The 27,927-nt window shown below is 40.1% G+C and overlaps 2 protein-coding genes across 2 annotated transcripts; both read right to left on the reverse strand.

Annotated features, from left to right (window-relative positions):
* Window positions 1-549: 549 nt before the first annotated feature.
* p2ry10 (P2Y receptor family member 10) lies at window positions 550-8,172 on the reverse strand. The gene is made up of 3 exons (XM_017475075.3): window positions 7,804-8,172; window positions 2,787-3,007; window positions 550-2,558 (listed from the first exon to the last, which is right to left on the reverse strand). Exons 2-3 carry the CDS (start codon window positions 2,966-2,968, stop codon window positions 1,715-1,717), a joined length of 1,026 nt encoding a protein of 341 aa, XP_017330564.1. The 5' UTR covers window positions 2,969-3,007; window positions 7,804-8,172; the 3' UTR covers window positions 550-1,714.
* Window positions 8,173-17,200: 9,028 nt separating this feature from the next.
* On the reverse strand, window positions 17,201-27,189 carry lpar4 (lysophosphatidic acid receptor 4). The gene is made up of 2 exons (XM_017473399.3): window positions 26,367-27,189; window positions 17,201-19,167 (listed from the first exon to the last, which is right to left on the reverse strand). Exon 2 carries the CDS (start codon window positions 19,009-19,011, stop codon window positions 17,950-17,952), a length of 1,062 nt encoding a protein of 353 aa, XP_017328888.1. The 5' UTR covers window positions 19,012-19,167; window positions 26,367-27,189; the 3' UTR covers window positions 17,201-17,949.
* Between the last annotated feature and the right edge of the window lie 738 nt (window positions 27,190-27,927).

Genomic DNA, 27,927 nt, shown 5'->3' on the forward strand with positions numbered 1-27,927 from the left:
TATATATATATATACACACACACACACACACACACACACACACACATATATATATATATATATAACACCACTGTTTACTGTGTCAATATGGTGCATGTGAGCAAGCCAAGTTCATTATTTGCCAGTGTGTGTGTGTGTGTGCTTGTGAAGTGACAGTTTAACTGTAAACCTCAAGGCTCATGTTCAGCTGTTACATGCATGAGTTTACTTTACCCAGTCAGTCCTGCACAGTTTGAAGCGAAATATGGCACATTCACAGCAATGCGCATGGTTTGCCCACACATTTCCTCCACTTGCACACGTTACGATGTACAAGTACACGAAGCAAAAACAAGCGGATGAGTGAGTCACAGCAAAGATCAGTAATATCTCATTTTCTATTGAACTCTGGGGTAATCTCCTGAGAGAGGTTGGTGGAAAATACACCCAGGAAACCTGCACCACATTAGAAGCTGATATTTGAGCCTTAATAAAAGAACCCAGACAGATGTATCAGCGAGTATTTATCAGATACGTCGGACGAGAAATCACGCATTGTGTGACAGACAATCTGGATGCACTGCTTGATTTTATTTACACTGATGCTTACAGACATTTCAGTTTTGGTCCATCATTTCAGATGAAGATCTTTGTGCATTTTAAACCGCCTTTCAATACACGAGCAAAACACTAAACACGACATCAAAGTGACTCCACGGAAAACATTTCCATTTCAATTCACTACTGTCGGTGATTTTATGACACAAGGTATGACTCTATTCAGCTTTGTATTATCGGAAGCATGTATACTTTCTATAAGTCCTTATTTACAGCACGCTCGTTTATACACGTGCAGTATTCAGGGCACATTTGATCAGGGTTGCCAGTTGATGCCATTTGTCTTTCGAGCCCTTTAAAGGATGCAGTGGATTGGAATATGGGAAAGTCCTTAAAAGCCGTACATTTTAAAGCAGAATTGTTTTTCAGTATGATCTACCTGATGAATCCGACCATGTCTGGCTTTGGTCCTGTGGTTTCCTGCGCCTGTCTCTGTGACGCACCGTGACGCGGTATGACGATATGGTGAAGCATTTTGCAATTTAGTCCCTGTACGGTTCTTGCACAAGACTTTGTTTGTTGGTTGATGTGTTTGTTTGTTGGTGCGCCTACTTTTCAGCAACTAAATAGTCAATATCTGCGCTTAATCTAGTCACAGTATTTCTTTAGTTTTATTGTTCATTGCAAATAATGTTTTCTCTTATTTCCTTTTGTGTTGTACTTCAATCGACACCATCTCTTTTTTTTTTATATATATATATAAGGGAGGTGTTCAGTGTGGGGCAATGTGTAGCAGTGAAGGCTCTGGGTTACTGATCGGAAGGTCGGGCGTTCAAGACTCAGCACTGCCAAGCTGCCACTGTTGGGCCCTTGAGCGAGGCCCTTAACCCTCTCCGCTCCAGGGGCGCCGTATCATGGCTGACCTGTGCTCTGACCCCAGCTTCCTGACAGACTGGGGTATGCGAAGAAAACAATTTCACTGTGTATTGGTCGCTGTAGATGTGACCAATAAAGACTCATTATCATTATCATTCTCCACCTCTTTATCAGGAAGTTCTTGTCTATATAAAAAGGTGCTCTTCATGCTCATCAGGGAAGTGTTTCTCTATGGGAGGAGGTCCTTGCTATGTTCCTCAAAGAAGTGCTTTTCTGTAGGAGGAAGAGCTCTCCATGGCCATCAGGGAAGCGCTTCTCTATACGAAGAGGTGCTCTCCATACTCATCAGCCGCCCTCTTAATATAGAGCTGCCCTGGCGACTGAGCTGCTGCTGGAACTCTGTGGTCAGGAAGTAGTATATGAGTGGATTCAGGCAGCAGTTGAGGCTGGCAATGCACAGTGAGATTGGATGGAACTTGTTAACCGCCTGCTGCAAAGGACAGTGGGTAATGAGGCCCTGAGAAACCATCATGTACATTAAGAAGTTGATATGGTAGGGGGCGAAACAGAAAAGGAACACGCCGGTACACACTAAGACCATGCGCAGGGCCTTTCTCACGTCGTTGACTGAAATACCCGGCCTCGAGCTCTGCTTCAAAGATTGAATGATGAAGTAGGAGCATAAGATGATGATGGTCAGCGGGACCACGAAGCCCAGGAGCTCGGCGAATGACATTATGGCCACTGCCTTTCCCAGGTTCAGCTTCCGCGTGGGCAAGTCCTTGAAGCAGGTTTCAGTTTTATTGGTGTTTGACGAGGAGCTTCTCATCAGGATGAACGGACTGCAGCATAAACCAACCACCAACCACACAGCTACGCTAATGCGAACATCATAGCGCCGCATCCACTGTCTGGCGCAGAAGGGGCGCATCAGAAAGGCACACCGTTGGATACTGATGCAGACCAGGAAGGCAATGCTGGCGTACATGTTAAGATATTTCAGGTAGAAGCAGAGCAAGCACAGCCCCTTTCCAAAAGGCCAGGTGCCGTGGATGTAGTAGTAGATGCGCAGCGGCAGGGACAAGACATGCGCCAGGTCAGCAATGGCCAGGTTGATCATGAAGATGATGGCTTTGGTCTTCTTGCTGTAAATCATAGAAGCAACCGAGTGACTTTCTCGTATATGATAGTGTAATACTGTCATTACGTGAATGAAGTGTATCAAACATCATGAGTCAAAATGTTATTAGGAGGTTTACAGTCAGGTTTACAGTCATTAAGTAAGCGAGTCGCGGGTGTACGAAGTAGTTCACACGGCAGATCTTTAATATGATTGAGAAGAATCATGAGAAAGCAATTTAAGAGAAACTGACCTTATAAAGCGACACAGCACCCAGAGAGCAAGGCTGTTCCCTATCAAGCCTGGGATGAAGATGAACAGGTAGACGTAGGTGTAGAGCGTATTCATGCTCTCTTGCCACTGTTTATCTGCAGTTTCATTCGTACAATTGGAATCGATGACCTCTATATCTGAGGCATTCGTGGAAGACATCATGACACTGTAGAGTCATTTATCAGAGCTCTTTCGTGATAGCTGGAAGTGCAACAAAAAAAAAAAGAGAGCTTTTTTTGTCATCGCTGCCCCACACAGATCGACATCATTTCATCAATCACACAGAGCAAAGTCGCAGGAGTACAAGAAGACAAAGTGCTCATGCAAAAATATGACTATTCATAACATATTGTATAATATCTGTAGAGCAACATTCTACCGAAGTGGTTCGTTTCTAGCGGTTGTATGAAATTCATTCCGAACGAAACATTTCAGAAGCATCTAAAATATAACATTGTACGTCAGCTTATTCACGATGACGTCCGAGAGCTGATGAGACGAGAGAATCCCGTGAGGAATATCTCGTTTGGAACGGAAATATCTCTTTTCCAGTTCCAAAAGTCATCGGTTGAAACGTTTAGCTCTGAAATGTAACAGTATATTTGTTGTAGCTTTTGACGCAGAGTGAGAATACAGCGCGGCTTGTTTAAGTGTGGTTTCCGCATGCAGTGGAGAACATGTGGGTGTGCCGGCCCTCATTAGCATGCAGGGCCTGTTGTTGATGTTTAATGTTTTTCTCGTGTCAGTCGGTACATCTTAGACTCTATGAGCGTTCACTTTTAACCACTGCTAGGAATGCATTTTTGTTTTGTTTTTTAAATGTTACTCTTGCAAGGCTCTGGTGTTTCTGTGACATTTTCAGAACAGAATCATGTATATAGTGGAATAAAAGTAATGGATAATTCATAGTAAATGAACGAATAAAAACTGGGTCGTGAAAGGTATTAGCGATTAATGAAAGAAAAGTTAAATAAGATAAACAAAAAAAAAAAAAAAAAAAAAAAAAAAAAAATTGTAGCAATGCTGCGTTACAGGATGTTCAGAGTTTTTTTTTTTTTTTTTTATATATATAACCAGTCCTGGCTGAACTTTGTCCATGATACCGCCTTGGTCTTGGCCCTCATGGTGCTGTTTGCTGGAATGTTCTGAGACTTAGGAGTAGGTATGTTCATACTGGGATCACATGACCCCTTTACTGTGCACTTTGGAATGCGGTGGGGGGGGGATTGGATTTATGCAATCACAAATATCAGTATTATGGGCACTTTTGTGTAGATTCACAGCATGTAATCCCATATAAACCTTCTGAAAGAACAGAACTGCGGTTTGTTGAGGATTTCGTGGTGCGATGCTAAAACAAAGTCATTTCTAGCTGTAATAAAAGCGATTAAGAAAATGATTTGAAATGTCAGACGGACAGTGACGGTTCCCCTACTAGGTTTAAAAGACTTGTTCGCTACAACAGTTTGTGTGATTTGTTGGTTTGTTCTGAAACAATATTTTGTCCTGATTTCATTGGTTAAATGTTCCCTTGCAATTTAATAAGCAATAGTCATAAGCCTATATAGTCTATATGTGGCAGGGTAAGTGATTTGGCTATCCTATTGGCTCTGCTCGGGGTATGGCTTCGGCAGACCAATAGGGTGGGAGCTACCCGATTATTTAAGGACCCTTATTAGCTCCCACCGTATTGGTCTGCCGAAGCCATACCCCGAGCAGAGCCAACAGGATAGCCAAATCACTTACCCTGCCACATATAGCAGAGGCGTTCAATAGTATCCACAACGAGCAGGCTTTCATTCCAACCAAGCAGGAGCCACGCTTCATTTCAGTTGTCTACATTTTTTGTTGTTGTTGTTTTTTACAATCGCTACATCTTCCGAATGACGTGAATTCTTTTCTCACTTAAACACAACCATCAGCAAAACTCTATTCACCCACAGGCCAATTTGCACATATTTACGTAGGCCTACTCTTTTCAAAACTGTTCAACACAAACCTGAATAAGACAGCAATTCGCTACATTTCTGTATCGAAACATCCATACATCTTCTATACCGCTTTATCCTTTTCAGGGTCACGGGGAAACCTGGAGCCTATCCCACGAGGCGGGGTACACCCTGGACAGGGTGCCAATCCATCGCAGGGCACAATCACATACACACTCACATACACATTCATACACTACGGACACTTTAGACACGCCAATCAGCCTACCATGCATGTCTTTGGACTGGGGGAGGAAACCGGAGTACCCGGAGGAAACCCCCGCAGCACGGGGAGAACATGCAGACTCCACACACACAGGGCCACGGTGGGAATCGAACCCACGATTCTGGAGGTGTGAGGCGAACGTGCTAACATATATTGAAATATATGCTCCCATTGAACGAATTGAAACATATACTCTATATATATATATATATATATATATATATATATATATATATATATATATATATATATATATATATATGACATTTCAAATCATTTTCTTAATCGCTTTTATTACAGATAGAAATGACTTTGTTTTAGCATCGCACCACGAAATATATATATATATATATGTATATGTGTGTGTGTATATATATATATATATATATATTTAGAGAAAGAAGTGAAAGAAGTACACTGAGCAAAGCCTCCAAACCCACTTGCGTGTAACTGCGTTTGTAATTCTGCTCAGGACCTAAGCAGGTTGGAGGTTACGGTCAGGGTTAGGGTTAACCCTAACCCTAACCCTAGCTGGGATGTTCACTCATGTACAAGAAGCTGCACTCGTTGAAATGGTCATCAAAAACAGCGGCGTAAAACTTATTGAACCTTGCCTGATTAATTCCTGTAATATATACTGCAGTGAATTCGAAACAGTAACGAGTGACATTCTTGTTTTGCAATGAAATTTTAAAAAAACAACAACAACAACAACAACAAAAAAAACCATTGTGTGATGCTCTGTGTTATTAGCGTTTTTTAGGTCTTCGTTTTATGCGTTTATCATTGTGCACGGGTTAAGTCTATAGAGTGCGAAATGTGTGGATTTATCTACTGTATCTATGGCAATGTTTTGCTGGTGTGAGGTACGAATGTTGATAGCACTATGTGTCGTGTGAACTGAAGTGACGTAGGCTGTTGGCCACATTCTACAATCGTTTCAGGTCTTTTGAGTGACATGTGGGTCTGAGTTTGCTTTCCAAACCCTTGCCCACCCTGTTTAACCCTGGCCCACCTGCTATTCCATTTCTGGCCTCGCCACTCGGATAGTCCAGTGTAAGATTGATCGTGTATACACTACGATCACATTTTCAAGTGTAATGTGCTGGTATTCACTCAGTATGAGTAATGAGTTGATCGCATCATCAAGTTGTAATGTAAGTGTCGCTATTTATTATAACGCCATGTTCTGTGCTCTACAAGGTCATGTCTGCCCCTCACGGCAGAGGTCCCTCCTCCCCTGAGCTTTACTACCACACTGCTTCCTGTTATCACTGCATAAAAGGACTATACATAGATGCACACACTTTGTTTTGAACAAACCTGTGCACAACAATCTGATTTCGAATTTTGTGTTTCCATGTTACATTATAAGAGAAATAATACAATTCTGATTTCGATAACATTCCATAAATCATTCGCGGCTTAGCTATAGCTTACATAAAAACAAGGAATCACTTAAGGGATTCACTTTATTCAGGCGTTTTACATTCTGATCATTTTTTAAAATTTATTTTAGAATTATTAATAAATATTACAGTTGCTTAATTACTGTTCACAAGTCGTTACGGTTTTAAACACATGGTTTTAAAATGATTCATGACACGATGCGTTTATTTATTGGTTTATTGATTTATTTTCAATGCTTGCAAGGAATCAACGATTCTTGTTCAATCTGGTATCGAGACGTTAAATGACACTTGGTTGTTACTCGAGCCGAACGATTTCTAGAGGGAAACGGTGACGGAACAGACGCCGAGCACAGACTACTTTTCTTTTTACTGCTCACAACGAATTTACCATGGTCATTTTGAATGGCTTGCGAACAGAGATCGGTTCTATCACGTATGCAAACCCATGCAGCAAAGCAAGGTTACTTTCACTCAACAGAAGCTTTAAATCATCTTTCGCAACTGCCAACTCCCTTCCTGCACTGGTTTCATAAAGGAGGTTTCAGAGCGGTTGGGCAATTGCAAGGTGGCATGAAGAAAACGCACAAGAGCATAACCATGCACTGACGATGTATTGCTAGTGTAATGCTATTGCATTCGTTTGTCATAGTAACGGTGTGTGGTGTGATGACTGCTACAACGCATGGCGCTATTTTGAACTCCGGTTACTATATTGTATTTAAACCATGACAACATGATGCTACAAGACGGGTTCTCTTACTTAAATCGAGCGTTTGATTGAGGTTGTACTGTACACAAGATGTGTTTTTTTGCCCAGCCACTGATCTCATTGAGGAACTTGCTCTTCACACGAGCTAACGTCTACTCTCTGAACTTTTGACAATTACTGCTCCAGATTTCAAAGCATTTCTACCCAAAGCCATCTTCTACAGGTGTGCTATCAATTTACTTTTGGATCGACTCTAAAAGGTTCACGTGACGCGCTTCGCCATGTATTCATTCGACTGACGCGGACGACTATGAACGTTATTGAAAAATACCTCGTTTATGAATACACCGTTTTTCATCGCAGAAATACTCTGTGTCTCGACAGATTTCTGTTCTAAGGCGTTTTTGTTTCTCTCTCCATCTTAGTACACGTGACAGTACGTAACTAGAATGAGCAGGTTACCGCAGAAAAAAACAATAACAACAACAACAACCAAAACAATCATTTTCGTTTACGCCTTCAGTCAAAAGATTGATGAACGACGGCTACTTTTAACCTAATCTACTTTGTGAAAATGGTCGTATGTTCAAATAACCAAAGAATACACAATCAGTTCCCTTTTTAGCTTTAGTTGTTGCTGTCGTGTGTGGTGGAAGCCCTACCTTTCAGGTGCAGAGAGTGCAGAATTCAGAGACTGTGGCTTCCAGCAGTGTTGATGTCAAACACTTACGCGCGAAAAATGCTACCGTTTTCTCTTCACCTCCCCAAAGAGGAAGTGGTGTGTTATCAGATTTACCCCGTATGTGCTGTCTGATGCAGTTTTATTATCTTCCCGAGTGCGTTTTCGTATTAACAGCCATTGTCCGCTGAATAAACGGTACTCCAGAATTCAGCTCCTGCCTCTGCGTGGACTTTCCGAAGATAGAGTACAAATGCCTTTTTAGAGTCTTTATCTCCGAGTGCTCGTGTAACGCCATGTAACTCCCTGCTGCTCCTCAAAGCCTGGCTTTGTTTGTGTCATTGCCTCTGAGCTTTGACTGCATGGCTGTAAAACCGGTTACTAGTTTGTTTAAGTCTCCCACTTGAGTTGTGAGTCACACTCATGAAGGTGAAATACATAAATAATTGTGATTTCTCTGTTCCTGGGACAGGCTTGGAAGCAGCTTTACTCTGTAATTGACAAGACATGATGCCAGAGGTTCGATCATTTTGTCCGAACGCTAAGTGTCGTTGGCAGGTCAAATGGTCAGATTACAAACTAAGCACAGCATTAAAAAGCAAGTCTTTTTCTCATTCGTACATGGTCTCAGACAAGTGATCGCCTTTACATCCATCCATCCATCTTCTATACCGCGTTATGCTTTTCAGGGTCACGGGGAAACCTGGAGTCTATCGCAGGGAGCATCGGGTACAAGGCGGGGTACACCCTGGACAGGGTGCCAATCCATCGCAGGGCACAATCACATACACACTCACACACCCATTCATACACTACGGACACTTTAGACACGCCGATCAGCCTACCGTGCATGTCTTTGGACTGGGGGAGGAAACCGGAGTACCCAGAGGAAACCCTTGCAGCACGGGGAGAACATAAATAAGTAAATCATCGCGTTTTAATATATCAACGATGCCCTTATACGTTATTCTGAGTATTCTGACATCTTGAGTTTAATACAAAGCTTACTGTAAAACATCCAAAGATCTGGCTAGCTATTCTAGCTCGCACAGCTAGCGAAGGGTTTATCTGTACACCTTTCAGCTATTTAGATGTCGAAGCGTGATATGCCGACGTCTCTACTCTGGTTTTGGCCAGCGTAATTTTCAGCTCATTACCACTCTGGGTTTTTTTGTTGTTGTTGTTTTTGTTCTTTATTTTGGTTTTTAACTGAAGATACCCGATAAACTGAGCATCAACATCCGTCTCCTCTATCTCAGATGTTTCTGCTGATTAAGCATTTTGGCTCCTGAAGTGTCAACTTTCGACACGACACTCCGTTATTTTGATCAGGTCACGAAATTGAATTATTTCAAACTGTGCAAATACAGTGTACTGGTGTGAAATGCATTATATATATATATATATATATATATATATATATATATATATATATATATATATATTTTTTTTTTACTGTAATGGTGTGGGATTTTATTATTTTAAAAACTCAAGTAAAACTACTGTGGTTCATTATACTATTAAAGAACTACAGATGCAGAACCAGGTATACTGAAGTACTGTAATGAGTGTGAGAGTGTGTGACTGTGCACTTTACCACCAGTTATATGTGAGCCCCTCAGTTCTTCATTTCTAATACTGTTTATCAACCTGTTTTATTTCCCTGGTCTTTTGCATTATTAAATAATCAAAGAAATTCCCAAACATCATGGATTTTCTCACATGGCAGCCTGAGATACCTCCATTGTATACACTGCAAGTATACACTCACTAGGCTTGCAATAAAGTCTATTTCCTATTGTATTACAGCGATGTAATTCATGCAAACGAGTCATATGAGTCAAGCTCATGTTGATTGAAATCCTCGTTGTAGAGTGGAAGCTATTTCGACCAGGTCCCCTGAGTATTAAGAACATCAGAGCCACTACACTCCAGTATAAAGCCAACGCAATCGTTTCTCTGTGTACCGCAGACTATTATACGTCTTGCTTTTGGAGTGATCTTTATTGGTCTTCGCTCCTGTGGAGGGTAACAACGGTCTTGAATTTCCTCCATTGCTACACAGTCTGTCTGAGTGTAGATTGGTGGAGTCGAAACTCTTTAGAAATGGTTGCGTAATCTTTTCCCGTCTGATGAGGTCCTCAGAAATCTCCTTTTGTTTATGCCATGATACACTTCCACAAACACGTGTCGTGAAGATCGGACTTTGATAGGTACCTGTTCTTTAAATGCTCACACCTGATTGACACACCCGAGTGTGAAAAGCTGATGATGTTTCGGGTCATATTTATGCAGATATAGCGAAAATTCTAAGAAAATTCTAGAAAATTCGAAAGGGTTCACAATATTTCAAGCAAAACTGTAGCCACTGTTTGCTAAGTAACCTCTTCTTACTGAATTCTGTCAATACTGTAGTGCCTTGACTTGGGCCATAGGCAGCAAGACGTACGATTTCTGATTAATGTATGAACTCTTGAATTCAGTTACAGCCTATGTGGCAGTAAATGGCGAGTAAAATTTGATGACCAAATTCACCATGAGTGTTGCTTTCTTTTTTTTTTTTTTTTTTTTTTTTTTTTTTTTTTTTTACAGCAGAACTTCCCTAATTCTGATATCTAAGGAAGTTATGTATGCTCACAAACAAGAACAGTAATGTTTAATACTAATACATATACTGTACAAAATAATATACAGCCCCCTCCAAAAGTTTCAGAATGGCAAGACCAATTTTTCTGAGACGTTTGGGTGTGAGATCAAACCGATGACTATAAGACGATAGATCAGAATATCAGCTTTCATTTCCTGATATTTACATCTAGATGTGTTAAACAGTTTTAAAACATGCCACGTTTCGTTCGAACCCGCCCATTATTCAAGTGATATGAGAAACAACAAGTGTTTCTTGTTGCCCGGCTTGATTGATTGCTTAAACAATTAACAGTTCTGAATGTCTGCTCTTGCTTTGAGCCCTTTGGTTTCACCTGCGAAGACTGCATTTGCTGTTAAAAAAGGATAAACCAACTTGAAGATCAGAGAGCTGTCTATGGGAGAACGGCAAGCCGTTTTTGAAGCTGAGGAACGAGGGAAAATCGATCGGCAACACTGCACGAAAACTGGCATAGCCGACACAACCATTTGGAATGCCCTGAACAAGAAAGAAACCACCGGTGTACTGACAACCACACATCGAACAGGCTGGCCAAGGAAAACAACAGCAGTTGATGAGTGAAACATTGTGAGCGCTGTGAAGATAAACCCCCAAAACAACAGTCCCTGTCATCACAAACAACCTCCACAGGAAGGGCGTGTAAGTATCACAAGCCGCCATTCAAAGGGAAGTTTCAGAGCAGAAATATGGAAATGTAAAGAATTAATAACCTAGTTTTCAAGATGACAAGTTTAAAAAATAAATAAATAAATAAAAAATCTCATCCTTGCAAACTACTCTTTCATTGCACAACAACTGAACATTGTGGTGTGAGACAGCAGATACACACTTCTGAGTCATGTCTGGAAGAGCGCAAGTGCACTACTTTTAGAAGTTTGGGGGCAGGGTCTTTTCGAGCTCGGTGGTATTTCAAATGGCTCAGGCGCAGATGTAGATGTAGATGTTTCAACAGGTGGCATGGTGGGCTGTAATATATTCATATGGCCACAGTGTGTGTGTGTGTGTGTGTGTGTGTGTGTGTGTGTGTGTGTGTGTGTGTGTGTTGGTGGGTATTTACCTTACAAGAGAACCAAAACTGAAATCTTTGCAAAACCCGATGTGGGCGTAAACTTTCCACTTGCCTCAGATTGTCAGATATTCTCACGTGAACCTCCCAAGGAGGAACTGTACAATTTTATTTAAAACAACTTGTCTGATGATGGTGCATTTTCACTCAGCCTGCCCTGGAATGTCCGTGTACTTTACATGTGTCTTTTCCTTCCTACAGATTAGCGTATTCAGTATTTAAGCATTCGTTGATGAGCTACGGAGGATTCGGTTTTATTGCATTGTTGCCAATTACCATGTCAACAATGGCAATTTCCTGCGTATCTGATAATACTCTTCCTCTTCCTCCTGTTGGAGGGAACCTGAATGTGGGATCCTAACTGAAAATCACAAAACAATCAATATATTTCAAAATGTCAGTACATGTAAAAATAAATAAATAAATAAATAAATAAGGGAACATACTGTAATATGTAGTTCAATTATCACTGAAGGGTGCACATCTCACCTGTTTTGCCGGAAAATCTGTACTACTGATGCAACGTGAACGCTGCGGATTCGGCTGCATCCGTAAATCTCTCAAAAAGAGACCACGGTTTACAACATGGTCAATAATTGTGCCCCTTATCTCATCAGAGATAAGACCACTGCTCTTGGTCTTCCTCTCCTTTGTCCTCCATGTATTCTACCGCTCCCTCTCACTCTTCTTTCAACACTAACCTGTTATTTCGATCCTGTTACCGCAGAAACGCACCGACATGTTGGCCATCGTTCTGTTTTGAATGTGTTTTTAAGAGTTTTTGGGAACTGTGTGATAGCGTTTGAAAAAACGTGGTGGAGTATGAATGAGAACGCAATGAAACACGACTCACGGTTTGGTCCGCATACACTTCAGTCTCGCTGACTGTGTGAAGTGTTTTGACAATGTGACTTCAGTTTTGACCGATGCATGTTAGCAATTGGAAGAAAAAAACAAAAAAACAAAACCTGTCACATACAAATGTTGGTATAAAAACTGTACGGAACTACATACACATAGGGGCGGCTGTGGCTCCGTTGGTAGAGCGGGTTGTCCACTAATCGTAGGGTTGGCGGTTCGATTCCTGGCCCGGGTGACTCCACATGTAGAAGTGTCCTTGGGCAAGACACTGAACCCCAAGTTGCTCCCGATGGTAAGCTAGCGCCTTGTGTGGCAGCTCCTGCTACCATTGGTGTGTGAATGAGTGAATGAGACACAGTGTAAAGCGCTTTGGATATAAGTGCGCCATTTACACATGTATTTCAATGTGAGTCAGTGGTGGCTGCTTAGCTGCAAGTTAACCACAGGATTTCAGTGCTGACATATTTGTGTTTTGTAACCCCCTGTCTGTTCAAGAGAATCAATAAACCACAAGGTTGCCCAATACTTCTGCATGTCATGAAGATGTGAGGGCAAAATTTCACATTGATTATTATTAATAATTGCGTTTAGCGTTGCATTATATCCTGTAGAAATGCATAAAATGCTAAGAAATGTGAAGTTAATATTCCGGTCGATGATTGAGCTTGATGTAAATAACTTCCCTTCACAACAATGCGACTCAAATTTGAATATCAACTGGTTTCACCTGCTGCAAATTCAGAAGCACTTTGCTTTTTTTTTTTTTTTTTTTTTTTGGAATGTATTAAGAAGAACATTTTGCACACCAACAATTTGAGAAACTATTTACCTTTCCTCCAAGAAAGCATATTTCTCATTGTTCTCAGCAATGCAGAATCTTTTTTCTTCCTTTGACCTACTCTATTGACCAAATATGCCGTTGCACACATGTACAAATGCAATTGCAGTGCGTTACCAAGGAGACGTTCGACAAAAACAAGACATGAGTTTGTTGCTGAACAGTGCTCTATCTATCTATCTATCTATCTATCTATCTAGACAGTTCACTATATATTTATCCATATTCAAATGGATACAGTAGATAGATTCAAATAGTGAGATAGATAGATAGATAGATAGATAGATAGATAGTGAGATAGTGAGATAGACGGATAATATTTTTGTCTCACTGGTTTTATTAGTTGATTGTTGTCTACATTTAGGACTCGTGTGAAAATCTGATGACGTTTTTTGGTCATATTTATGCAGAACTCGAGAAAATTCTAAGGGGTTCATAAACCTTCAAGCACCACTGTATGTAGACCTAAGACAACATTGTAACTAAAAGAAAATAAGAAATTAGGAATCTGTACGGATAAAAAAAATATATTTTGTGCTACGAATAGCATTTGATTGTTGTAAAACAGCGCCTCCTACTGACGAGAGTGATGTAATGGAGCTAGAAGGCTTTTCCCATGGCCAATTGTATGATGAAAATGGAAGCGGAAGAGGTGGGGCTAAAATCATCGCTATCTCTAAAAGGTTCTTAATAGGAGAGAAATGATTGTCTTTCAGCCACCAATTAGGGCTGGCTTCAAAATAATCCTTTGGTTTTAATGTATCGGTTCCTGAAAAGGCCTAGAGCTCCATTAAGCTTGGTTTCAGTCTTAAACGTGTTTTCAGTCTGTGAAAGCGATTTTCTCACAAATGCAGCTAAGCAGCTTCCTCTTCCAAACCAACAGATGGCGCTATCGGTCAATTTACACTAGTCTCCCGGGAGAAGCATTACAACACACTTTACATTACATTACACCATAATAGAGTAATAGAGTACAGTAATACAGTTATATATATATATATATATATATATATATATATATATATATATATATATATATATATATATATATATAAAGAGAGACCATGTTGTAGGCTAGAGCAGAAAATTGTATGCACTCAAGTGGTTATTGGTAACATGGTTATTTCTGCCACACCCCTATTGATGGAACATCTGTTGGGCAACATCTTCCATCAATGATGTTTATGTGTGGTGTCAGGCGGCTGAGACACATCAGCAGATCACGTATCCCTTCCTGGGACCTGTCTGTCTGTCTGTCAGGTGCCCCATTTAAGAAGTATGAGATGTACAAGCTCTCTCTGTTGCCTCTTCATGCCTTGACTTTGCCCCTGGATTAGCCAAGGCCTTCCTATATATGGCTTCCTTCTCCTGTCTGTCCATCACAAATTCTCAGGAACCCAAACTGTTGCTCTCTACTGTCACACTAGCTGCTCTTAAAACCTCCTGTATGGTCGGTGAATTTCTTCCATAAAACTCATATTTCCACACGAAACACCCTTCTAGTGCGTTTGTAATTTAGCAGTGCACGTATACAGATGTGTGTGTCACTCAAACACGAATAAGGTCAACTGATATCAGGTTGCTAAACACCGAGCCAGATATGGATTTTTTTCTTAAGATAAGTTTAGGAGAGTGGGTGGTTTCGTCCAATTTCTCTAAGCACTTCGTCATGTGACTGCATCCAAAGCTCAGAGCAAGTAAAGCATTGTTTTTGGGGCTTTCTATGTAGGATCAAACCTGCAGAAATGATAAATAAATAAATAAATACATACATACATACATACATACATATATAAATAACTAGATAAATAAATGTAATAATAGGAAAATAAATAAAGGAATAAACAACTTGATAAAACAAATATAATTCATTTTTAATTTAATTTAATCCTACAAGTATTTTTTGAATCACTTTTTTCCTTCATTTATTATTTTCTGGATTTATTTTTCCATTTATTTTAATTCTTTTTAACTTTCATTTATTTATTCTTTTTTTTTTTTTTTTAAATCCATTTATTTTTAATATGTATTTATTTATGCGTTCATTTATTTTTACTTTTACCTGTACAATATGGAAATGAGGGAGGCGGTCCCTGCTTGATCAGAAGGTCGGGGCTTCAAGCCCCAGCACTGCCAAGCTGCCACTGTTGGGCCTGTGAGCAAGGCCCTTAACCCTCTCTGCTCCAGGGGGCGCTGTATCATGGCTGACCCTGCACTCCGACCCCAACCTCCTAACATGCTGGAGTGTGCGAATGTGCTGTAATGTATATGTGACCGATAAAGACTCATTATCATTGGTCGAGAGCTCATGTATAAGCGTCAGGTCTAAGAGAATAAATCACAAACTCATTATTAACCACACAACACAGACAGAAATGAACACGAATACATGTGCAAGTTGCTGGAAAAAAGGTGCTGGAGAGTTCTTTTCACGTCCACCAAACACTGCAAAGTTTCCAGCAGTTTGACGCAGTGAGAGATAAGTTTCAATAGTGCTTATCGTAAGTAAATAAGATGGACTCGAACTGAACAGATTCTGAATATACAGGGCAACAGTTCAGGCTGTACTTCGACGTTCGTATGAGCACACAGCTCTCCTAAAACATCAATAAGCACCTCTACTCTAAATAACACAGTCATCTGATGCCTGGTTATCCACTTCGTCTGCTAAGGGTTGCGCAACTCTCTAGCTATTTGCTATAACTCTCTAAGCGTCCGCCCCGGCGTCACTCCAAAACAAGTGAAGACCCATCGAGCGCACACTTCACTCTTCACACACTTCACCATGGTAGGCAAGACCAACCCACCTAATTACCATACAAGACAGAGAAATGTAAGAATAAATACAAAAAACAAATAAAAAATGTTGAAATAAATAAATGCATACATAATCAAAATTGGTGGTGGTGGTGGTGGTGGGGGGTACATGCGAGAGTCAATAAATATCAAAATAAATGAACGCATAAAGAAATATAAAGATAAAGGAATAAACAAATAAAAGTTACAAGGAAATACAGGAAAAAAATAAATGAAGGAAAAATACATTTCGGATTCAATTGAATTAAAAATGATGTATATTTGTTTTATCAAGTCATTTATTCCTTTGTTTGTTTTCCTATTACATTTATTTATTTATTTATTTATTTATTTATTTATTTTTAATTTCCACAGGTTTGGTCCTCCATAAGCTTTCAGTCATTCTGTTGACACATTTAAGTGACCGGACTGTTATAAACTCGTCTACGATTTTCCAATCGTCCGAGCGCTGACAAAAAAAGTCTTCAGGATTATACCACGTCTCACTAATATCGCCAGTAACTGACGTTAAATCTTTACTTCCTTTGTTCACCCTTTAATACGTGACTTTTCTTCACTCAGTGAGCTCTTACATGTTTAACCAGAGAGCTTGCAGTCCTCCTGGTGTTCGTGTGTCTGGTTCAATAAATAATCATTTATTTGGAGACCGCATGCTAATCAAGTGCAGGGTACGTGCCTGAAAGCACCCATAACAACACGATTAAGAGAATTAAGGCAGCTCCTTGAATCTCAGCACGACTAATCCCAAGACAATAACCCATTGCTGGTATCTTAATAAGCATTTGGGGAACACTGAACTTTTTCCCTTTGCTTTGCAGAAAGCCTGTAATTTATTTATTTCTAATCTCCAACATACACTTGCATGAGTTAGCCATTGTAGATTTTGTCCTCTGAGCTCTCTTAGGGAAACCTTAAAGTCATATGATTTCTCCCAGCTTTGCCCTAGATCAGCACACTGGGGGTGGGGATAAGCCTGGGAGTCAGCATGTATACGGATAAAAAAAAATTTCAAGTGGGCCACTTCTGCAGCTGCTGGGTGAAGTCGCAGTGATTCAGCTTAGGAATTTCAAATCACAGTTCCTGAACGTATTCGATCTTCGTGCTGTAGCGGAATGATAAGACAGACTTAATCAGTCTTAAACCTTTTAATTGCCTGAAAACCTACAGCATCTACAGTAAAAAGACATTCGGAGATCCCACGTGTAAAAGTGCTGCTTCGTTAGGAGCCGACAGTTCTTCAATCCTATCTTTCATACAAAAACGTTGATCATAATATAAAAATAAGGAACATTACTTCAGTGCATCCGTGCGTGTAAGTGCACACCAACATATTTAAATGTTTAGCGGTTAACAGTCACACACTCTTCATGTATACATGTCTATCAGTTAAGTTAAGGAGTGCTAATTCGTTTAAAAGAAAAAAAAAAAAGACTGATCGACTGAATATAATCATTAATACACGGTGCGCTCTATTAATATCGGCACCCTTTTGGTAAACATGAGCAAAGAAGGCTGTGAAAAATTGTCTTTATCGTTTAACCTTGTGGTCTTTCGTTCAAAAAATTCACACAAATACTCTGCTCTCACGGATTTCAAACTGATATTTACCAAGGGTGCCGATATTAGTGGAAGGCACTGTAGCATTCGCCACTACTTGTGTGGAGCCACTTTATTCAACATACAGTTGAGAGGCATAAAACAGTGTTGGACCTTTACAGTCAAATTTAAATACTGATCTCTGTAAGCATTCAGCCTGAGAGCTTGAAGGCTTCAAATTCCAGACATTTCCTCTGGCTGAGCAAAATAATTAGTGCTAAGTCCTTAGCAAAGCTCCTCTTAATTACTGGTGGATACCGGTGCCGTTGTATATTCCGTCCACTCAGAACTGAGTCTCCGTAACCTGTTCTTTTCCATTGCTGGACACTCTGTTAGCTTCTACTTTTTCAGTCTCTATGTTCTCTTTGCTAGACACAGGCCCTTCAGTGCGTGGTGTACTTTCCAGCTTATTTTGACATTTCCCTGTGGTCAGAGACTTCTTAAAAGACTCTGAGGTGAAGTAGTATACCACTGGATCAAAGCAGCAGTTGAGGGTGGCCACACAGAGCGTTACAGGATAAAGAGTCCGTGCCAATCGTTCGAGCCAGCAGCTTGCCAAGGCTTGGGTGCGCACCATGGCGTAAACAAAAAGAACAGAGTTATATGGCACAAAGCAGACAATGAAGATGGCTAAATGCACCACGATCATGCGCAGGACACGTTTCTTGTTGGTTCCAATTTGGCAAAGTGTAGCCGGCTTACGCAGTGTTCGTAGCACCATGGACGAACAGGCCAGGTTGATGAGCAACGGAATGAGGAAACCGACTACCTCAATGAAAATGGTGATCTTAGACAGGTAGGTCTTCCAGGTTTTCTGGGAGAAGCCCTCGAAGCAAGTGGTGATGGTTTTGGCCTGGTTGGTTGCAGAGAAGAAGGTCACAGACATGCCTCCACCCAGGATCAGCAACCAGATCAGAGCGCATACAATGCCAGCGTTGCGGCGAGTGCGGATGGAGCGCGATCTAAATGGGTAAACTATAGCCAGGAAGCGGTCCACACTGATGCAGGTGAGGAAGAGCATGCTGCCGTAGATGTTGGTGATGAAGGCTCCTCCGGAGATCTTGCAGAGCCCGTCGCCAAACGGCCAGTGGCGCCTGACGTTATAGTAGATTTTAAAAGGTAGAGTAAATACAAATATCAAGTCCGATAATGCCAAGTTGGTCATGAAGAGAGTGGTCTCGTTGCGTATCTTCATACGACAGCAGAAAACAAAGAGTGAAGCACAGTTGGTGATGAGGCCCAACACAAAGGCAATGCTGTACACTACACCGTACAAGTTGTACTTGAAGGAGTCGTCAATTCCGCAGTCCTCCAGCCCAGTCTCGTTAAGAGCCAGACTTGCCATTGTGGCATCAGAGGACAGTGGAGGAGTTTTGCTTCTGGCGAATTCCCAGCTGTCAGAAAGTGTATTAGCTGCAGTGTACTTCCCAGCCCATCATCGACACACACTCAGATGCGCTCTTATCATCTTTAGTGCACGTAGACGGTCACTTTTTGCTTTCTGTAGGAGGGGACAAAACAACAAAAAGGACAACTTTAGTAAGAACATGAGCATTCTTGGCAGAATTATGATGTCTGGCCATCTGTGAATTTCCACCCCCACCCCCCACCCCCCCCCCCCCATTTACAGATTCATCAACGAAAGAAGACATTCTCAAATCTGTCGCGGACAGTATGTTTTAAAGTAATTATTCAAAACTATAGAATAGAATTAGAAATATGACTGAATATGACTTTGGTCCAAGCGTGTTAAGGCCTCAACACTGCCGAGTTTCAAATTCCACTTCATTTAACAAACCAGATTTAACTCATCACCTATCTAAGGCTGTCTTAGGTGGAATTTGGTGTATTAGAAAAGGGAATCAGTGTACGGGAAACTGCTCTAGACTTGCTTTGATCGTTTACACTCATCATCCACTTTATTAGGAACACCTGAACACCTTCACATTCGTGCAGTGATCTATTCAGCCAATCGTGTAGCAGCAGCGCAATGGGGGGAAAAAAAAATCATGCGGATACAGATCAAGAGCTCAGAGTGATCTCTGTGACTTTGATCATGGCATGGTTGTTGGTGTCATGTTGATGGGCTGGTTTGAGTATTTCAGAAACGGATGATCTCCTGGGGATAGGCTCCAGGTTCCCCCATGACCCTGAAGAATGATGAGCGGTATAGAAGATGGATGGATGGATGGATGATCTCCTGGGATTGTCACACAACACAGTATCTAGAGATTATACAGTATGCAGCGGGGGGGGGACATCCTGTGAGCAGAGGGTCTGCAGGCTGAAACACCTTGTTGATGAGAGAGATCAGAGGACCCAATGACCCAACTGGTTTGAGCTGACAGGAAGTCTATAGTAAGACAGGAAGTACTCAAATAAGCACTCTCAGAACTCAGAATACATTGCAGTGAATGGGCTACAACTTTTTTTCTTCTTCTTATCTTCTACTGTCCAGTTTCAGTGAGTCTGTGCCCATAATAGCCTCAGATTCTTGTTCTTGGCTGACAGGAGTGGAACCTGATGTGGTCTTCTGCTGTTGTAGCTCATCCACCTCACGGCTCAGTGTTTTGTTCGTGCTGAGATGCTTTTCTACTCACCACAGTTGTAGACTCATTATTTGAGTTACTATATCCTTCCTGATAGCTCAAACCAATCTGGTGGTGATGATTGGCTGATTAGATAATCGCATAAATTAGCAGGTGTACAGGTGTTCCTAATAAAGTGACCGGCGAGTGTATGCTTATCTTGTTAGTGTGCATTTATTTCGAAGCTTTTTTAACGTTGGACACTAGACATATGTTACTAATGAATGTCGTCAAGGGAAACTATCATTCAGAATTATTATGATTTCTACCATGGAAACATGGTGTACAGTCGTGGTAGGCTATTTTGGTAATTAATTAGCTAACAATTATTTATAGGATTTCCACACCCTGAAGCTGTGGAAACGTCATCTGTTTCTGTACTGCAGCAATTATAACATTTCCTGTAAAAAAAAAAAAAAGAAAAGAAAAAAGACAAGGACATGGTTATACAGTCATGTGAAAAAATAAGTACACCCCATGGAAATGCTTGGCTTTTTTGACATATTTGGACAAGCAAACGTTTGATCATCTTTGAAACAGTGCCTGTTAATAAAGGTGATACACTCGATCAAATGACACATAAAATTGGCATTTTGTAGTAATTTTTACAATTTAAATGAACAAAAAAAATCAAGTACACCCCTACATTTATCACACCTTCAAATCTATCAAATTAGATTCAGGTGTTCAGGATTGGGTGCCAGTGGTTAGAACCTGCTTAGTGAGTGCAGGTGGAACCCGGTCTTATTTATACCCCTCTCATATATAGTGTCTGGTGTTCCCTTTGTTATCGAGGTGTGTGGTGTCATCATGCCAAGATCTGAAGAGTTCTGTAAGGCCTTCAGAAAAAAGGTTGCAAATGCCTATGAGTCTGGCAAAGGATTTAAAAAGATCTCCAAATTATTTGAAATACATCATTCCACTGTAAGGAAAATCATCTACAAATGGCGCAGATTTCAAACTGATGCCAATTTGTCCAGGACTGGCCATCCGAGCAAATTCAGCCCTAGAGCAGACCGTCTGATGCAAAGTTAATTCTCCAAGAACAGCAAAATTTAATCACAGGATCTGCTAGTAAGTCTAGTAAAAGTTGGTGTCAAAGTGCATGCTTCTACAATCAGGAAGAGATTGCACAAATTTGACCTGCATGGTAGGCGTGCCAGGAAAAAGCCTTTGTCTAAAAAGAACATTAGCGCAAGACTACAGTTTGCCAGTGAGCATATAGGCAAAGACCAGGTCTTTTGGAATAATGTGCTCTGGACATACGAATCAAAGATAGAGTTGTTTGGCCACAGTAACAGCAGACATGTTTCGCACAGACCAAAGACAGCTTTTCAGGAGAAGCACCTCATACCAACTGTGAAGCACGGTGGTGGAAATGTTACGGTTTGGGGTTGCTTCACTGCCTCAGGGACTGGACAGCTTGCATTCATTGATTCGACTATGAATTCTGCATCATATCAAAGACTGCTTGAAGATAACGTGACGACATCTGTCCGAAAGTTGAACCGAAAGTGGACCTTGCAACAGGATAATGATCCTAAGCGCACGAGCAAATCCACCAAGGAACGGCTCAAAAAGAAGAAATGGAGGGTTATGGAATGGCCTAGTCAAAGCCTGGATTTGAATCCTATTGAAATGTTGTGGGGGGGGTTTGAAACGTACAGTACATGCAAGAAAATTCTGAAACATCTTGCAACTGAAAGAATATTGCACGGAAGAGTGGTCAGAAATTCCAGCAAGCCGATGTCAGAGACCGGTGGACAGTCATGCATAAAGCCTGCAAGAAATCATTTCTGCTAAAGGGAGCAATACTAGCTTCTTAGGCCAAGGGTGTACTTACTTTTTTCCATAAAGGAATATCACATATATTTCTGTTGAATAAATGACTGAAAAAGCTAATATTCCTTGTGATTTTATTCAAGTCTATCAACTTTATTAATAGGCACTGATTCACAGATGATCACATGTTTGCTTGTCCAAATATGGAAAGAAAAAAAAAAACCCAACCATTTCCATGGGGTGTACTTATTTTATCACATGACTATATATCGTTATATTATTCATCCCATTGTTAATGATTCTCCCTATTTTTACCCTTATAGAAGCCTAAAGCTTTTATGAGGCCACATGGTATGGTATGTTCCTCATGGCTGAATGGTACTGTGAAAGAAGAATCAGGAAAGAGACTCAAATAGAGTGTTAGCATATTTTTTTCTACATTCTAGGAAGCTACAATGCTACATGCGGGAATACATTTCTACAGAGTGGTGGTAGACATACAAGTATTGGTACTGCTTTGGCATTACAATTAATGCTTTTAACCGAAACTTGAGTGGTAGCTTTGCACAGGCCTTTATATAACAACTTAAACTTGTGCTGGAAAGAAAGTTTTTTTTTTTTTTTTTTCTTGGATTCAAAACTGTTTAACTTGTTTACTATCCAAATGACTAAGCTCTTTTAGCATGTCTGACACTGGGAGGATACTTCCTCACAGATCTGCTTTCATGGCACAAAACTGTCAACAGTTTTCCAGTGACAGTAATACAAACAAGCCTCTAGAGCCCCACTAGCCTGCTAAGAAGAAGCATGGCAACTGTATAAAACACATCATCATGCTGACTATTTCTTTGCCAAACTATGGCTGTCTGGCCAAGCCTGTTCTTTCAAGCATTCTGGAAATTCCCTTTTGCAACAGACCTAGTGGCTCCAGACCTTATATAATCAGTTGTATGCTATACAATATACAATATTTATTTCATTGTGGACATTTCAAAAATATTGCCAGCAGAGGTAATGACTTTTTGTACCGTATTTCATTTACTAGTGTGGCGGTTTATTGTTTATTCATGTTTTCTGAGGAGCTAAAAAGTTACTTACTACAACTTTACAACTACTACATTATTTACAGTCGTTATTCTAATGTGCAGGTTTGGTATGAATCTGAAAATTTGTCATGTAGTAGGTTTGGCTTCTCCAGTCAGAATTTAGCTAGCATTTTAGGTTCTTATTTTGAGAACAATTATTTCAAATTGTAACAGGTTTGTAAACTTTTAGTCCCTCAGAAAGTAAAAAGGGGCAGAAAATTATGAATAAACAATAAACCTCCATACTAGTGAGTGAATATCAAGTGTAAGAAATGCACTATGTAAATATATATGTCTAGTTAATTATTGATTGCTTGCATAGCTGGCCAGCTAGCTACTATTCCCGGACACTTTCTAGTGCTACCTACATTCTTTTTCTTCCTTCTTCTTCCTCCCTACAGTTATACTGCCTTCTCACAAGCTACCAGGCAGCATTGCAAGGTGTCTGCTTGACTAAAATCACCTAGTTAAACAATATAACATGGCTGTGAGTAAAGCCAGAGGTCCCGCAAGAAAAAAGAAAAACGTAGCGTGACTTAGCCCAAACTAAAGCTAGCATAAATACCAGTTTGGATTTTCAGAGGCGCTCTCAGAATTGGCCTTTACTTGCAGAACTGGTAAGTTAAAATGAAAGTCATTTTAAATAAAAACGTAACTTTGTTTTCGAAATTTGTAGCTACAGATTGCTTTATTACAATCTATTTTTGCTAGGTAAAGAAAATTAGTTATCTAGTTCTACAAAAGTGACTGGTTTTAACCCTCTGAGTCTGCGCTTGCTATTTGCAGCACTTGGTTGCTTTCCAGTGAAGCCATGCTACAAGGACAGCTGTCTCGTTGACAGCCTCTTAGCTAAAATTAGCCAAAATCTTTTACCGAGTTAAGCAATAGAACATGACTGTGGCTCGGTCAGTTGTATGAGCCAAACACCTGATTAAAAAGCAAGTTTGTACGTAGTAAAGTACGTCTGTAAAGTACGTGGACTTTTGCTATGGCCCGACATAACATTAATGTTACTGTAGAAGCGCAAACGAATACGTTTTGCCAGCTGCATCTGCATCACTTACGTTAAAAATGAAAACATATAGGCATTGGTCAGAGCTGCAAGTTTGCACAGTACTGTACGGTGTTAATATGTTAAAATATGATCATATGGCGAATCATGCTAAAAATCTAGGTTATCATCGTATGAAAATGGAAATATCAGTACATACAGTCTGTCAAGCTCAGCTGAGATGTGACATCTTTACTGGGTTCTCACATGCCCCTTACAAAGCCTGTACTGTACTGTACTATACAATACAGTCAGTGTACTGGTGCAGCCTCCACAAAACGGATCCAATTTAGTCACTCACTGGCAGCCGGCAGCTTTCAAGGTTAGACCATTTGCTCCTAGATGAAGTAAAACCCAAACAACTTGCGCTTCTCAACACTTCATTTGCTGCATGATTCCTCCACAATGAAACCAGCTATGACTGCGTATCACATAAAAACTCCCAAATATTTACCACAGCTCACAATCTTATGTTTTGATTCTTCTTTAAAAAGTTACCTGTGTTTGCCCGTCACATTCAGACAGCTGATGCTAAATAATATCATCTAGTAAGTCATACGCTGCCTGTCAGTTTGCATTACTGTAGCTAATGACTCTTAATATAAAATAAATAAATAAATAAAGGAAAGGTTAGCTGTGAGATGAAAGCTCTTCTGAATGCAACACGGGTAGTGACGCCTTCATTATGAATTCTGGGAGAGTATAACGGACATGCCAAGGTACAAACGGTCCTGGTTGAAATGAAAGTGTTTTACTTCTGTTATACCACAGCAACACGTAAACGTTAAACGCATCATACTAGTGTCGGTTTGTAGTTAAACTGAATGTCGTGGAACGTCCAGGAAACAGGTTCGTTCCTGTTATCACTTATGTCATTGCACCTATAAACAGTCGTTTCCTCACCTGCCTCTCTTTTGTTTCTCGCTCTTGACGTTATACAGTGTTGCGCAAAAGTTTTAGGCACATGGAAAGAAGTGCGGCAAAGGAAAGACGCCTTCAAGAAGAATTAAATGATATTTGGTGTGACGACCCTTTAGTCTCAGGTAGAATTAGTGCGGTTTTATAAGGGAAATGAGGCGTAAGGTTTATCGAGCGTCTTGGATAACCAGCCACGGCTCTTCTGGAGACTTTGACTGTCGCACTTTATTCTTATTTTTGCAGCAAAACCCAGCAGCCTTCATTATGTTTTTGTGTCTGAAAAGTGTCTTTTACCACTTAATATGTGGCGTTCTTTACAGACATACAAACACGTTGAATTTTGTGCTGGAAAACTAATGCTTGGAAATCTAAAATGTTTTTGTACTGACTCGATAAAGTAGACGTCATAAGATAAAAAATCTATAACAAAAAAAAAAAAATAGGGTGCCCAAGACTTTTGCACAGTACTGTATAAATACACACATATAGATACACAAAACTATTTAACTTGTCATGATACTCACAAACAAACAAACAAACAAGAAACCACAGCATCCTCTGTCTTGAAAACTCTCCCATGGAGGAAAGAACGTACAAACGCTGACACTGGAGACTCCTTCCATAAATCTCTTTTTTTTTTTTTTTTTTTTTTAAATGTCATTTTTTTTTTATTTAAAAAATAAAAATAAAAAATCTCCTTGCTTCACCATATCAAAGATGCGAATAACCTGTGTACGTTATTATTATTATAGAAAATCTTATCATGCACACTGCTGTGGTATAATCTACTCGACATCATTCCTCAGTTTTAAACGCCAGATTCGTCTTTCATCATGTTTATATTTATGTTGTGCCTGTGGTGACACTTGAGAATTATTTGTCTAGATAAATACATACATCGATAAATAAACGAATCAATAAATACATCAATCAATCAATCAATCAATCAATAAAGCTAGATGACATGAGGACGTGATGAAATCGTGAATATGGAGTCATATTATACTCTCATGGATATATATATACATATATATATATATATATATATATATATATATATATATATATATATATATATATATTAATCAATTTATATATCTGAGAGATGAACACCTAGCATACAGAACTTTGTGCTTCAGGATGATTTTTGGCAAGAATGAAATTTAAGGAAAGTATGTCTAAAACAAGCAAATAAATAAATAAGTACTGAGCTTAAGGAGGCATTTTAGTGAAATATACAGTAGTTTAAAGCAATTAATGGAACAGTGTCACTTACCTCTGCTCCAGTTCCTTCATGTTGTTGAAAAAGTGAGTGAGCTCTTGAGAGAAGACCACAATTCGATTTGATTAAGCTTCCAGAAATGCACAAAGCATTATGTAGAGTTGTTTTTTTGTTTTGTTTTGTTGTTTTTTTTGTTGTTGTTGTTTTGGGGGGGAAGGGGGGTTGAGGGGTGATAATCGGTTGTGTTAAACCTCTGAAGCAGACGGAGCAGAGAGCTGTGAGAAACCGTTACTCTGCTCCTATTGGAGATGTGGAGCTTCTCTCAGCCAAACCAAGTCAAGTGGACAAGTGAACAGCCACAGGAAACGAAACAATAGGACTTTCAGCTGAATACCGAATCGCTCCCTATTGGACATATAGCGCACCATATGACGCAGAAACCATTCATTCCGAGCCGATGGAGTGCACTTATATAGGGAGCAGGGCACGATTTAGGATTGAGCCTCTGAGGTTAGGAGGAGGGGAGGAGCACAAATGAGGCGAGAAGGTGCCTCCAGTGGAGGTTTCCAAATTAGTGTCGTCCCTCTATAGTAGGCCTACATGTAAATAAATAAATAAATAAATAAATAAATAGATAGATGGATGATGCGCTGCTCTGAAAAATAATGGAAAAGCCAAGTTTAATTTCAATTTGTCATATGTTGAGGTTTTTAAATGAACTATGATCTCACTGTGTAGGCTATAGATCTGATTTGGTATGAAATGAATGGCCACATATTGAGATTATATACTGGAGTCATTGCTTAACCCTCGTGCGTCAATTAGAAAACGTTACGCATAGGTCCATAGAGGACAAATATGTCCAAAACCTGCCATAACAAATATTATATATGAATACTCTCTTTCCGCTTTCACTGACTTAGATTTATTTATTTATTTATTTATTTACTTATTTTTACCAGCGACAGTTCTGATAGTTACCAAACATTCAGTCATTTTCAGAATTGTAACCCTTTAAATGCTGGTTTGTTTACATAATGCATAATGTTCAATTCCCACCGTGGCCCTGTGTGTGCGGAGTTTGCATGTTCTCCCCGTGTTGCGGGGGTTTCCTCCGGGTACTCCGGTTTCCTCCCCCAGTCCAAAGACATGCACGGTAGGCTGATCGGCGTGTCTAAAGTGTCCATAGTGTATGAATGGGTGTGTGAGTGTGTATGTGATTGTGCCCTGCGATGGACTGGCACCCTGTCCAGGGTGTACCCCGCCTTGTACCCGATGCTCCCTGGGATAGACTCCAGGTTTCCCCGTGACCCTGAAAAGCATAAAGCGGTATAGAAGATGGATGGATGGATGGATGGATAGTTAAAAATGAAAAAAAAAAAAAAAATCCTATCACTCAGGTCCATAAAGGACAAAAATGTCCATGTCAAAAAAAACTGTCATAGAAATATAGCTTATATTTTAAAAAAAATTTCCACTTTCATCAATCAGTTCTGATCAAAGTTACCAAACATTCGTTCATTTTCAGAATTTTAACCTTTTAATCGCCGGCTTCTTTACATAATGCAAAAATCTTCAAAGCTCAGGAAGCTTCTTTGACTCGTATACATGGGGT

This window comes from Ictalurus punctatus, chromosome 8 (genome assembly GCF_001660625.3).
Source record: "Ictalurus punctatus breed USDA103 chromosome 8, Coco_2.0, whole genome shotgun sequence".
Lineage (NCBI taxonomy): Eukaryota > Metazoa > Chordata > Actinopteri > Siluriformes > Ictaluridae > Ictalurus > Ictalurus punctatus.

Coding starts and splice junctions, on each gene's coding strand:
- lpar4 (XM_017473399.3), bottom strand. CDS start 19,011: ATGGCAAGTCTGGCTCTTAACGAGACTGGGCTGGAGGACTGCGGAATT.
- p2ry10 (XM_017475075.3), bottom strand. CDS start 2,968: ATGATGTCTTCCACGAATGCCTCAGATATAGAGGTCATCGATTCCAAT. Junction 2,559..2,786: donor GTGCTGTGTCGCTTTATAAG/GTCAGTTTCTCT, acceptor TATGATTTACAG/CAAGAAGACCAAAGCCATCA.